This window comes from Ochotona curzoniae, unplaced genomic scaffold, assembly GCF_017591425.1.
Source record: "Ochotona curzoniae isolate NIBS_2020 unplaced genomic scaffold, NIBS_Ocur_1.0 scaffold_4701, whole genome shotgun sequence".
NCBI lineage: Eukaryota > Metazoa > Chordata > Mammalia > Lagomorpha > Ochotonidae > Ochotona > Ochotona curzoniae.
The window spans coordinates 55,073,378-55,087,265 of NW_024467122.1; the positions used below are offsets into that span (position 1 = coordinate 55,073,378).

The window sequence follows — 13,888 nt, forward strand, 5'->3', positions numbered from 1 at the left end:
CATAAAATCTTTCCCTCGTTTCCATCTCTATAATTTAGAGTGCCAGAAAAACATTTAACCAATACAAGGCATCCTCAGAAATTGTACAGCTTGGCTTTCTAAACATTTTGGCTTTTCTATGTTTGAAAAGCCCAAGTATAGGTATCTTTGGCTTTTTAAGTGCCATACTTTGAAATACACAAATTCAAGGTAACTCAAATACTTATATGCACAAGGGGTAAATTGGTTAATCTGTAATAATGTAGACATTTAAAAAAATTTAAAGATTTCCTGTCTAAAGAACACTTGCACAAAGTAGCTACACATGCAAGGAAGCAGTCTCTGAAAGACCCGCCAGCCATGAGCAGCTCCTTGCATTTTATTAATTCACTAAACCATGGAAATAGGTATTCACTGCAAAATGCTGATTCTTCTTTCAGAAATAGTTACTTTGCAGTAGCTGTTGGCTTAAATATATTGAGAAGGTTACACATTTAATAGAAAATTACACCACAGCCTGTAAAACAATAAAAATTTCAACTATGGATGGAAATGCATATAAAGAATAAGAATAGGGAAAGAAAATATATGGTATGAAAAATAATTGTTAATTTGGAAGAAATGGTGAAAAAATTGAACATGCACAAATTCACACAAATTCCTTCAGATACAAGCAGAGGGAAGAAGCTCATGGCAGAAGGGCAGAGTGGTATCACATGGAAGCAACACCAGTGATCACATTTTGGATAGAACTTTCTTTAATCTAAGAAATAATAATACGGTTGACAACATTCCAAACTATAGTCATGGAAGAGTATCTAATCCATATTGCCACATACCTGTTAAGTGCCAAATGTTGGCTCTAAGGAACTATTTCGTTTTCATTCAAAAACAAAACACCAAATATCCTGGAGGTAAAGTATATTTCAGTAACCTTCCATTGGCATTTATCTCCTTCAACTTACTGCTGTTACGTCTACAATGTCCTGTTCTGGTCATTTCTTTCACTTTTCTTGTGATCCAGAATGGCTTTCCTTTACTCTCACTGCTCCTCTTATCTTCACCTGTCAAGGTCTAACCAGTCTCCAAGGCTCAGAGCAAATGCCACCTATCCCATGAAGCTGTAAGCCCTCAGCTGGAATCCCAGATTTTGCTTTTGTGCTTCTGTGTAGGTTTCTATTGCCTTTGTATTTATTTTTTTAGAATTATGTGTATCTTTTCTCCTCTACCTTAAGGCCAATGAGTATGCCTCACTACTCTCCTGCAACACATACCATAGCACCTGGTGATTACAAGGTGTTTTATAATCTTGCCAATAGCACGTAGTGATTAAAAGGTGCTTTTATAATCTTGCCAATTTAAATTTCATTAACTGAAAACCATCTAATGGGGGAAACAAAACTTTTGATATGGAAGATGGCTAATAATGATACTGCCATGCAAGATGATTAGCTTTTAGAGACACAGTCCAGTCACTCTTCAATAAATAATATAGGCAGAAATTTCAGTGATCCTTAGAGTAAGAATTTTCCAAACATGTATTTTATTGCAAACGGCATTATGGTTGTAACAGGTAGAAATGAGCTTTGAACCACTAAGTTACAACATGCATATCAACAGTTAAGCCGACCCCCACTTGATTTTAAATTATTGAACCATTTTAATGAGTGTGTCAGAAGAAATGCAAATGACTGCTAATTTAGAAAAGCTACATTTCTGTCATCCAGAATCCATTTATGGCTGAGATGATTTAGAACTAATTTTCCTATTTTATGCTTGGGTACGGGCATGAAGGACATGCACTAAAATGTAATCTAATCTTCAGAATCTTCAGAACATTACTTCGGTGCTCTTTCGGACATTAGTTTTCATTTGCCGTGGTAGTTTCCTGGTACAGCAAGGATTGCCCAAGTGTTTATGTCCTCTTTTTAGGCCTCAGGCTTAGGACGAATGAAGCCAAACACGCTCGTGATGGGATATAAAAGAAACTGGAGGAAATCTCCCTTGACAGAGATTGAGAATTACGTGGGAATTATACAGTAAGTGATGGCCTTCAAGATGCTCTCTTGTTTATGAAGCACTAACCAGGGTAGTGCATAACTTGTACTGCGCACAACACTCTGCGTCAGATCAAATTGCCCAAGAAAAGCACATTCTCCTGATACTCTAAATTCTTTACCAAAGCAAAACAACACCAACAAACATAGAAGAGATGAGAGAGTGTGGGAGCAGGTGATAGTGAGGGGAGACATTAGTGTCAAAGGAAAGGCAAATGTTTACAATTTCAGCATGTTTAGGAAAGTAAAATCAAAGAACAGCTGGGTAATGAAGAGATTTTTCTTCCAAAACACCTGGAATCTTGGTTTGGCTGATAACATTCAAGTCAGTCCTACTTCTGTGCACTGGGTAATACATTCACTATCCCAAAGTCAACAAGGGATCCTATAATCCAGCTGCTTGTGCAACCAGGTGTATCAAAATCAGTTTATGCAGAGAATGTAATTTAAGGTGGTGAGTCATTCAACCACTAAACATTTGGAGACTCCTGGAAATGAGATCATGATAAGAAACCTTACCAGACTAGCAAGCACCAGGCTAACATCCTTATCATGAACTATCCCATTTCATTATCTTTAGAAAAGTATGGAATAACATTATTGTTCTTAATGGAAATGGAAACAGGAACATTAAAATGTAAGTGACATGCAAAAAAATCACAGTTTAGTTAAATAACAGAGTTGGGATTCCAACCCAAGACCATTCAAATTCAAACTTAACTTCCAATACTGTTACCTCCAAAAGTGTGTATGTGTGTCCACAAGCATGTATGCTTATATGTATCCCAAAATATTACCTGGTTTGATTTCCTTTTTTAAGTAAAATAAAATTAATTCCCTACACAAAGATACATTCTAGAAAGTCTCTCTTCTAGCCTTGAAAATATTTGCACAACAAAAGCAATGTTATGCCTGACAGCCATCTTTTCTGTCAACAAAAAGAAAGCAAGTTGTTCTGTGCCTGGGATGTGGCGAGGCTCTGATGTTGCACCACAGCATTCAGAACATGCCCTGGGAGGTATGACAGCACTTGGAAGTTGGTACAACTACAGGGAAGAAATCTTTAACTCTTCAAAACAATCACATGCTTAATGCTTCTCACACTAGGCTATTTCCTCTGCCCCCAGCAATAACAAGCATTTCACTTGTCCTCATTTTAGGCAGATTTATGTGACATAATTACAAAGGCATTCTTAGCTCTATTTAAAAGAAGTATGAGAAAATAATTTTCATCTTCCTGAATTTTATGCAATACTGACCAAACTGAAATTCACTTAACAGTCCTTCTAATGTAAGGAGGCTATATATTTATTAAATGCATCATTTACCAAAGATATAAACCCTGGGTACTATGCATTGCCAGCTGGCTCCTTCTGATTTAGAAGATGAAGGCTAAACCATTAGGTTAAAGCCAGAATTTTAGTATTATATGGCAATACTAATTTATAATATTAAATAAACAGTACACAGCACTTAATACACTTAGAATCACAGTCAACTGCTGAAGTGTACAGTCTTGGAAGTGCACTGGGGAACAGAGAAAGAGGGAAGGAAAGGAAGCAAATGGCAATGTGATTCTTCAATCAAAGAATCCATTATTCAATAAAAAATTATTAAGATCATCTACCAACCAACCTCCCCCCAATGCCAAACATTCTTAACATTCAAAGGGGTCAAAATAACCAAACCTAGCAATATTGAACTAATTAATAATTGACCTTGGTAATAAAGTGGAGTGAATATAAGGCAGTTGTGTGTTTCTACTGCATTTTTTCCAGGTTTTTGTTATTTCATGACTTACAGAACAGTATAGTTGCTAACATGAGGATATTATTTCAAGAACATAGTGTTTTGCCTTTTTTTTTTTGAGTGCGAGATTTTGTTTTCCTCTTCTTAAGAATCGTTTAGTTAGCATGTGCATGAGTGTTTAATGTCTGCCCTAACAAATTTCCTCATGTTGAGTAGCTTACAACAACACAGATGCACTTCATCTCAGAGCTAGGTGGGTTAAAAAAGTGGCACATATCTCCCTGTGCTAAATTAAGCCAAGGTATGGGCCAGGCTGTGTTCACGAAGCTCAAGGACAAATTCCTTACCTTGTCCTTTCCAGCTTCTAAAGCTGCCCACACGTAGGCTTCACTCAAGGTCCTCTTCTCAGTCTTAACAACTAGCAAACAGTGGTCAAGGTCTTCTCTTATCACAGCACTATGACCTCCTCCTTATGATTACCCTGGTTCACTCAGATAATCCTAGCTCATCCCCCCATCCCAAAGGCGTGAACCTGATCACATTACAACGTCCTTTTAACCACAGAAGGAGATGTATTCACATGGTTTAGGCACTGGGACATCTAACACATTATCTAGAACTTTTTCTGTAAGACAAATTTTTCTATGGTTTATGGTCAAGGAAAATTTGAAACAATATTTGTGTATGAGTAATTTACTTGGTGGAAACTTGCACTAGTATGGATCTGTTTTGTTAAGTGTACATTTGAGTGGATGTTCACATTACAGTGAGCTTATTTACAAAATTATCTGACAACTCATATCCGTTTTGGCCTTTGGAAATTTGATTTCCTATGGTAAGGTAAACACACTGCATTGCTTCTAGGGACAGGGCGGCATATAGTAAAAGGTATTGCATTTCAGATCTACAGGAGATTGAGCCAAGAAACTGATAAGACAAATGTTTGCTTCTATTTATTTATTTGAAAGGCAGGGAGATACAGGCACAGGAAAGAAAGGGAAGGAGAGAGACAGCAGCAAAGAGCAAGAGAATGCTCCAATCTACTGGTGTGCTCCCACACTGAAGGCAAAGTGAAGCCACAACCTCAATCCAGGTTTCTAACATGGGCAGTAGTCATCCCTGCTGCCTCCCAGGGTGTATGTCTGCAGGACCTGGAGACAGGAACTTTAGTTGCATGTTTAACCCATCTTAATTGCTAGCAAAAACATCCACCCAAGAAAAAGCTTTTTTGTGACTGAAATAATTAATTGGCTTGCCTCTATCTTCATTCATGGAAAAAATGTACTACAGGAGTAGAAATCAGAGAGCCTTTACTTCTCTATTATAATCTATTTCCAATGTTTGGGAAATAGACAAGGTATAAGATCCATCTTCAGTTACACAGGTTACCATGAAAAAGTATTGCTCCCAATGACCTATCCAAAATCCATGATATAAACTGGAGTCATTTTTAATCATAAACTTGATGTCAAAAATGTCATAGAAGAACCCTCCTCATGGGAGTTGGGGGATAAATAATATTTTCAAAGTCTTTGCAGGCCATTAACTCAGCTATAAATATGCTGGTAATTATTTTGCTGATTTTATAAAAACAATTCTGGGTCGGTGCAATAGCTTAGCCTAATGATCCTCCATCTGCAAATGCTGGCATTCCTTGTGGGCACTAGTTCATGTCCCGGCTGCTTCACTTTCGATCCAGCTCTCTGCTTACAGCCTGTGAAAGCAGTGGAGACCTGAGACCTTGAGCCCTTGCAGCCATGTGGAAAAGAAGAAACTCCTAGCTCCCAGCTTCGGCTCAGGTCGGCTCTGGCCTTTATGGTCATTTGAGGAATGAACCAGCAGATGGAAGACCTCTCTCTCCATCTCTTCTCTCTCTATAAAAATTTGCCTTTTAAATAAAAATGTAAAAGCAACTCAATTATGTAAAACTATATGATGAGCCCTTAATTAGAATTCTAATTGATAGTATTATCTGGAAAAAAAAGATGCTGTTCAGAGTGAATGATTTTATTACTTCTACCTAAAATATGTTTTTAAAAGGCTTAAAGGCATAAGTTCTTGGCTATATTCTAAAGTATTTATTACATCAAAAGTCTAAAAACAAGTTTAATATCTGTCCAAAACTTCAGTGTTAAAGGAACAGTTAAGTTAGCATTTAGGACATCATCTGAGACACCTGCATCTGTTTTAGGGTGTCTGGTTTCAAGTCTTGACCTGCTAATGCCCACTCTGGGAAGTAGGACATGATGACTCGAGCATTTGTGTCCCTATCATCCACATGGGAGACCCTACTGAGTTCCCAGCTCCTGGACTCAGCCAGGCCCTGTCGCAGATATTACAGGCATTTGGGAAGTAAACCAGAGGATGTGTGTGTTTGTTGTGTATGTGTGTGTCTGCCTTTCACATAAATACTTTAAAAACGGAAATACTAACAACTTTACTTCTCCTTTCAGTGATGCATTTGATTTTGAGATTGGCGTGGTCATTGTCAGAATCAGCCAAGGTTTTGACATTTCTCAGGTTCTTCAGGTTCAAGGTATGTAATATTTATTGAGCATCTTTTATGTGCCTGATGTTGGTCTTCTAGTGGTAATAGAGACACAGCATGTCATGATATAGACAAAATTCCCTAATGGTGGGATTTACATTGCAGTGCTAACTCACAATTGTGCACTTCCCAGTGTTTTTTCCAGTTGCTAACACAAGTGGTCTTGGCCCTGCTAACCAGAACATACAGTAATTTTAGGTTGTCATCAATTAGTTTTCTTATCACAAAATCACAAAGCCAGCATCAAAGAAAATAAACAGCTTCAGCAAAATAGCCTGCTGAATTAATTTCTGCAAGATGTTCCAGAAAATGAAGATTAATTCCTTCCTCAGAAAAAACATGTATTTTGCCTGTGAATTGGTTTGTAGCTAACATGGAAATGAGCCTGGCTGCATCATGCTGTGAACTGCTAATCTATGTCAGAGATGGAAACACTAGTTCAGATTAGTGCTTCTCAGCTTTAACTCTGTAGAGTTTGGTATACTTGTTTCGTCTTAGAATTTAAACATACTTTCTTTGTGTATGAAATGAGAAACATGTAAATAATGACTAAAAGATTAATTCAGGACATGAATCCACGGTTCATTGCTTCAGCTGAACTTCACAATAAAGACCACTGTCTACACAACACTTAGACAAAAGGTAAAATCTCATTGCCTGTTGCATACTGGGCATGGATAGTGCAGACACAGGTCCTGGATAGACCAAGCTTAATAATTACTATCTTAACACTCAAAAGATGCACAGCCTTGGAAAGGGAAATGGATATTTTTAGTGGCTCATGGGTACAAGTAAGGTATTATGAGAAAGAGATAAGAGATACCTAACCACAAAGAGGCTCCCAGGAGAAACTGAGGTTTCATGTGTGGTTTAGTGAGAGCTAGGAGTTAGCTCTGAGTAGGAGCTAACCAGGCAACGTTGAGACAGAAAATATGAAGGAGAGTTTGGGGAATGGTACTTTTGGTCAGGAGGAGAACACGGACAATGATGAAGACACGGGAGCAATGAGCTAAATGAGCCTCTAGATACAGTCACATCACTAGGGTGATTGCTGTGAAGCAGACAATGGTTGGCTATGAAGCTGACCCTGCAAGAATTCCAACTGGAAAAGCCTCATTTGTCATGTTGAAAAGTAGGCATGTGCCATCTGCTGTAGATAATGAGGAACCAGTGAAAAGGAATAAGTGAAAGAGCAACGTGGTCAGTTGTGAGTTTTGTGTCTCATATTCCTTAATTTTCACAAGGCAAGGACTCAGAGAGAACTGAAGTCAAAAGACATCCGCAATAATCAAAACAAGAGACAACAGCTTGAACCAAGGAAGCCTCACTAGGAATGGAGAGTAGCAACAACAGCCAACATTTCTGAACCCTTATTCTGTGCCATGTATCACACTCCACAGACTCATACAACATTTATCATCTCAACTCCTCTATCGGGAAAGCATTATCATCACCTCCATTTCACAGCTGATAAAACTGAGACTTACCCAGGGGTCACAGGCTGGTAATTGGCAGAGCTGCTTGAGGCCACTTTACTACCTTGAAAAGAAAGAGCTAGACAAAGAGGATAACTTTCACCTTGACAGACAGTGGTGAAATCCGAGATGCAGGATTAGGACAAAATAGTTTCCACATATTCCTTAAAATCCTCAGCCTAGGGGCAGTCTGCCTGCGCCTCTAAGGACAACTACAAGAAACTAGCATTAGGCCTTATCTTCATTTTTTGCCTAGCTTTTGTGCTGCTGCAGTATTTATCTTAAGAATGAGAATGCCAAAACATTTTGCATTTAGATTCCACGTTTGCTTTGCATTTTGTTTTGGTGTTATAAAATTGAAAGATGTGATATAGTTGAAAAATATTGCACCCACCCATCACTGTTCTATCCACCAAAATGTACTATCAGTTTATTTCTGTGAAACAACACACCAAGCAAATTCTGTAGAGTTCCTCAAAGAATCCCAGCAGTGAAATGCATCCCCCCTTTAATTTCCCAGGAAACATATCCTATTTAAATCAACTTCGATGTTTCAACTATTTCTGCTTCTTAGCTAGAAAGGAAAAATACAGTTGGATGCTAATAAAATTATTGTAAGTACCAACTATCTAGGGTGAACAAAAACATTGTTATACAAATACAAGAAGAGCATGAGGAAAAACAACAGCATAATGATAGAAATTAACTTTGTGCCACATTTTCATGCATTATTTTGAAGTTTATATAATTTATGAGAAAAACCGCATATTAGATTTTGAATTGGAAGAAATAGGCTTGCATTTCATTATATTATACTGCAGTACCGGGCTTAATAAGAGCCTGATAAATCTTAAGTATTGCATTACACTATGTTAATGATTATCACTATAGCTTTTGTAACACAGGCACCACAATGTCATCACAGATTATAATTTAAAGGAAATATTAGCAATTCAGAGTGCCCATATACTGTAGTTAATAAAGCAGTGAATAGAAATCAGCTTTATAGGTAATTTACCAGTAATGACAATTATTTCCATACTGTATCACAGGCTTATATGAGAATAACTTTTGATATAAATAAGATTGATGCTTATAGCATTCTAACTTATATATTACACAACTTGCCCATTATTTATGACTGATAATTTCTCCTAATAAATTAATTTATTGCTTCACAGCACAAAAAAACATAGCATTTTACATTGTTAGCTTTCTGGTGGTATTTATCAAGTTTGCCATCTACAACAGAAAGTCCAGATTATACTGGCAAGGACTAGGGATGAAACACAATTCACAGTATATTGTGGTCAAGTATTCCATGTAAGCATGGAACAATTTATAACTATCTCAGAGCATGGTGATACTGCTGTGTCTGATCGAGTAGCTTGGCAAAATAAAGACAGATGGCAGCATAGTAAATAATTACTTCATTAGAAGGCAACCACTGCAGGATTGCTTCCTGCCTTCAATGCAACTGGACTTCACCTGGGGTTTGGCACATTGATTCAGATGAGCATTTATGGATTTGAGTTCATTCACCAAGGAAAGGATCATAACTTAATAATTAATTCAGAAAACAGATGCTATGAAATGGGCATAGAATGTGGTTCCCCTAAGGACTTCCCTGCTCTCCATTTTGCTGTCAGATAATTGACTATTCCTTCAGAGCTGTGATCCATATACTCCTGCCTATTTCTAAAAGGTTGTAATTTTAAAAAATGGTTGGGAATAGAATATTTGGGACAACCAAATTAAATTTCAAAATCCAGCCACTCTAATGAGTTATTGTACAGTGAATTTATAACGCAGTTGAACATGTTGTTAACTACTGTTCAATGTAGTTTTGGCATTTGCATGAAAATACAACTCAGAAGTCAGTCTTTGTTCTTGGTATAAGAACTAAAGATGTTAACCTCCCAATGTTTGTTTGAGAATGTTAAAAAGAGAGAAGGCCAGTAGGGGAGACATTTGGCCCAGTGATTAAGTCACTGCTGGAACGTCCATATCTCATAGTAAAATGGCAATCTTCAAGACCCAATTCTGGTTCCCATAGCTTCCTACTATGGCACTCACATGGGGACTGAAGTAAATTTCTGACTTTGGGCATGGAGCTGACCCAGCCAAGATTGTTGCAGGAATTTGGAGGAGTGAACTAGCAGGTAGAAAAGATATCCTTACCGCTCTTTATCACTTTCCCTCTCTCTTGCTCTCTTTTCCCACTCTGTCTCTCAAATAAAAGGAAGATAAATTTATTTTTCAAAAAGAGAAGATGGCAGACCTTCTCAGTGTCTCTCAGTGTAACTTCATGAATCATGATATATCATATGGAGTTATCTAATATAGAAGATTCATACTTTTACTACCTGATTCCCAAGTGCTTTCCTTTCCCCAGTTGCCTCTCAGTCTTTCAATTAATTCCACTTCTCATACCTTCTGTCCTCTCCAACCTGGTATACTACCACCAGCTCCAACAGGCCCTCTACGACTATGTGTATAATACTGACTCTAAGTCATAATCTTTTTTTAGCTATCTCCTGTCTATACTTTTCTCACACCCCCTCCCTGACAATTCTGTCCTTGTCATTCTTCCCTTATCAAGATGACACTTTCAGAAGTATTGAGTTATATCAAGAGGACTGACCAATTTCCTTACTTATTTCAAAAAGTAATTCTTGAGTGCCATTCAGAAGTAAACCTGGGCCCAGACTCTATCATGGAGGACTGGATATCACTAAAGAATGAGGGAGAATTTATATGAAGCCTAATGTGCACTTTGGAATAGACAGGTCTGGATTTAGACTTTGAGACTTTGAGATTTCTTGGCTGTGTGATCTTGGTCAAGTTACTTACCTTTGTGTTTCACTTGATCACACTTTCCAATGAAAATAAGTATAGGACCTATCACACAGATTTGTTGCTTAAAGATTGTGATGGACATAAAGTTTTTGTCATGATCCTTGGCATACAGTAAATGTTCAATTAATTACAGTAATGGACTGTGACAGAAGCTCTGCCCTCCAATAGTTTGCAGTCTGGAGTGAATAATGCAGAGCATTTCTCAGAACTCTATTTACTAGAGTCACACAAAATAAAAGCTTAAGTAGGGTGTTATGGAAATGTAGAAGAGATTCATTCTAACCACGACATTCAGGAATGGTCTCTGGAAAAAACGAAACTGAGTTCTACTTCAACAGATAGATGTTACACTTGGGATATGTCAAGAAAGAACAGAGATGTGTAAATATTAGTTATGGAAGCAGGAGACCAGGATCACTAACTGTGAAACCATGAACTCATCACGTTATTTCCTAATCTCACTAATAAACGGGGAGTAGGATAGCGGGCAGCAGTCCTATCTGCACTTAGTTCCATATGAGTTACTGTGTGAAAAGGGCTTTGCAATTGCTGAACATGAAAAATGTAGTAATGGAAGTGGGCATCTGGTCCAGCGGTTAAGCCACCAGTTAGAGCCCCCTGCACCTGGCTCCAAGTCCTACCTCTGACTCCTTACTGCAGCTTCCTACTAATGCTGATCTTGGGAGGCAGTGATAGTGGCAGCTCAACTGATAGGGTTTGTATTTCTAGCAACTGGCTAGCCTTCCAGGCTGTTGTAGATATTTGTGGGAGCAAACCAGCAGAGAGAAATGCATGCTTGCTCTCTGCCCCTCGTATTAAAAAGATGCAAAATATAATAATGATAATGGTTGCAATTGTGGTAGAATGAGTGATTTTTACTGCTAGCCTCATGGAAATCAATTTGAATCTGTTCATACTCCCTCAGATACTCCCTTGGCTTCGACCCCTTTGTGTACTACTAGCAGACTTTTCCAAGCCAGCTGGCCAGTATCCTTGTTGAAAGTAGTGTTTGACAGTCTTTGTGAAGATTTTTCTCCTTTAATTTATTTGAGAAGCAGATACAAATAGAGAGAGTGCTCCCATCTGCTAGCTCACACCCCATATGCTTGAAACAGCCCCTCGCTGGGGCCAAAGCCACAATGAAAACTCAAACCAGGACTCCCATATGGATGGCAGGAACCCTATCACTTGAGCCATCACTGCTGCCTCCCAGCATCTGCATGAGCAAGCACCTGGAGCCCGGAGAGAAGCCAGGTGTCAGACTCAAGCACACCCATGTGGCATGCTGGTGGTTTAAGCCAAATGCCCACCCCCAACAAAATCTATTTCTAATTTCCCAAGCAAGTAGAGGCAAGCGGAATGCCAGACAGATCATTCTGACTTGCAGATAATCAAAGCATCACTGCTACTTAACCCTGAAATTTGAAGAAAAGGGAGTGCATGGAAGAAGGCCTTAATTACCTGTAAAGTCAATAATTAAGAATTACCTCTAATAAGAACTTACAGAATCGCTGTACAAATGAAGATCACACCACTGTGTGGACCTGAAAATCCAAGATGGCAAAGCAAACAGACTTGGCCTTTAGAGCAGACGCTGCCAACCTCTGTACGGTATTTGAGGGAGCAGCTAAATCTGAATCATTCAAGCAAAATTTGGTTTTGTCTCTCAAGCCTGGGACTTTACAGTTTGCTCTGCCCTGGAAGGGCTGTGCACAGACCTGTAAGCAAATTGTTGGAGCAGCTCCCAGCTTGCTCAACCAGCTGACTCCCCTACAAAAGAGGATTTATCTTTTTTCTGCCTTTGTCCAAACTAAAGGACAAAGAGCATGGCAATTAGTGGCTAATCACAGGGTATGCGGGTGCCTGCCAAGAAAAATGAAATGAGAAGAACCCTCTCCCCAGGGTAACCCTGGTAGTTATCCCAAAGAAGTTCAGGGGGGCGGGGGGAGGCAGAATGCACCTGGCTCCTTCAACACCCTGAAGGCTGACTAACAGCTATGGTATTGTAACCCAATGCAGACAAGAAGGTGTAGCTACCCATGCTGTCTCTATAGAACAGCCTGCCTCATCTTTCTATATCTTTAGGATCCTTGTTTTACAATGACATGTTTCTATGTCTCTCTGCTTTTCAAATAGATTTGAAAAAAAATAGTAAAATAGCACGTACAAGGGTCATCACTTTGGGGGATTACTTGGCGTGACATCATGCACTGACAGTGCTTAGGTTTACATGACGCTGAACAGCTGCAATTTAGTAAACCAATGCTGAAATAATTTTAATCAGAAACAAAGTCTTCCTCATGGGAAACACACAGGATTGAGAATCAAGCAGATATCCTTGCATTCAAAGTGTGTTAACCTGCAACGCTAACTCCAGTTAGTTAACTGTTGAGGCTCAGTTTTGTTTTGTTTTGTTTTTAATAATATCCATCTCAGAGTTGCTTGGGAGGAATAAAATATAGCACAGTCCTCAACACCTGAAAAGTAGAAGATAAATAAAAACTGCTAAAATCATTTCCTGGTTTCTCAAGATACTCAATTTCCTTGGCATGGCTAGGCCCATTCCCAGAAGCAGCATAAATTCACCTCTTAGAGGATGCAGTTGTTGTTCTGTTCTTTAAGACATTCCAAGTGCGATGTGGAAATTGTTGCCTATTTTTTCTATAAAGGTAAGAGAATAGGAAAGGGAGAAGAGTACAATTTTCCATTTCACAGACAGAAAATCTGAGGCACAGAAAAAGTAAATGAGACACCTCTAGTGTCGCTGAAAACCAGCAGCAGAAGTAAAATGGTTTGTGGTCCCCAGAGCAATCTAGCCTGTCTACCTTTCCAATGTTAGGGGTGAGCAACTCCTGGCTCAGCTTTAATCCCATCAGTCTAATTTCTTAGATTTTCTACAGCTGCTGATCTTGAGGACCTTTTGAAGCTTTGCAGAAAATCACATGGGCGATTTGACCTTAAATCTCATGCCACTGGCCAAAGATTAATTGCTAAGACCTGGAAAGGGGCCAGAGAATCCATGGAGTTGAATAAGAGCATCATCTAAGAATGTGAGTGTCTTGACACACTTGGTTAGTACATAATTGATAAATCTTGAATTTGTATAGCTTCATGGATAAAGGCAGTAGGCTCCCAGGGCTGACATTTACAGAAGCCCCAACAATGTTTTACAACACATTTTCTCCCCTTGTTCTCTAAGCATTGCTTGTTTTCCAAGGCAC

General features: G+C 38.7%; 1 protein-coding gene across 3 annotated transcripts in view; it reads left to right on the forward strand.

Annotated features, from left to right (window-relative positions):
• SLC12A1 (solute carrier family 12 member 1) overlaps nt 1-13,888 on the forward strand; it is a 78,743-nt gene that overhangs the window by 49,253 nt on the left and 15,602 nt on the right. For all 3 annotated transcript variants that reach the window (XM_040968498.1, XM_040968495.1, XM_040968496.1), the window contains exons 18-19: nt 1,912-2,018; nt 6,239-6,321. In XM_040968498.1, the coding sequence (XP_040824432.1) occupies nt 1,912-2,018; nt 6,239-6,321 (190 nt within the window). The remainder of the gene's footprint in view (nt 1-1,911; nt 2,019-6,238; nt 6,322-13,888) is intronic.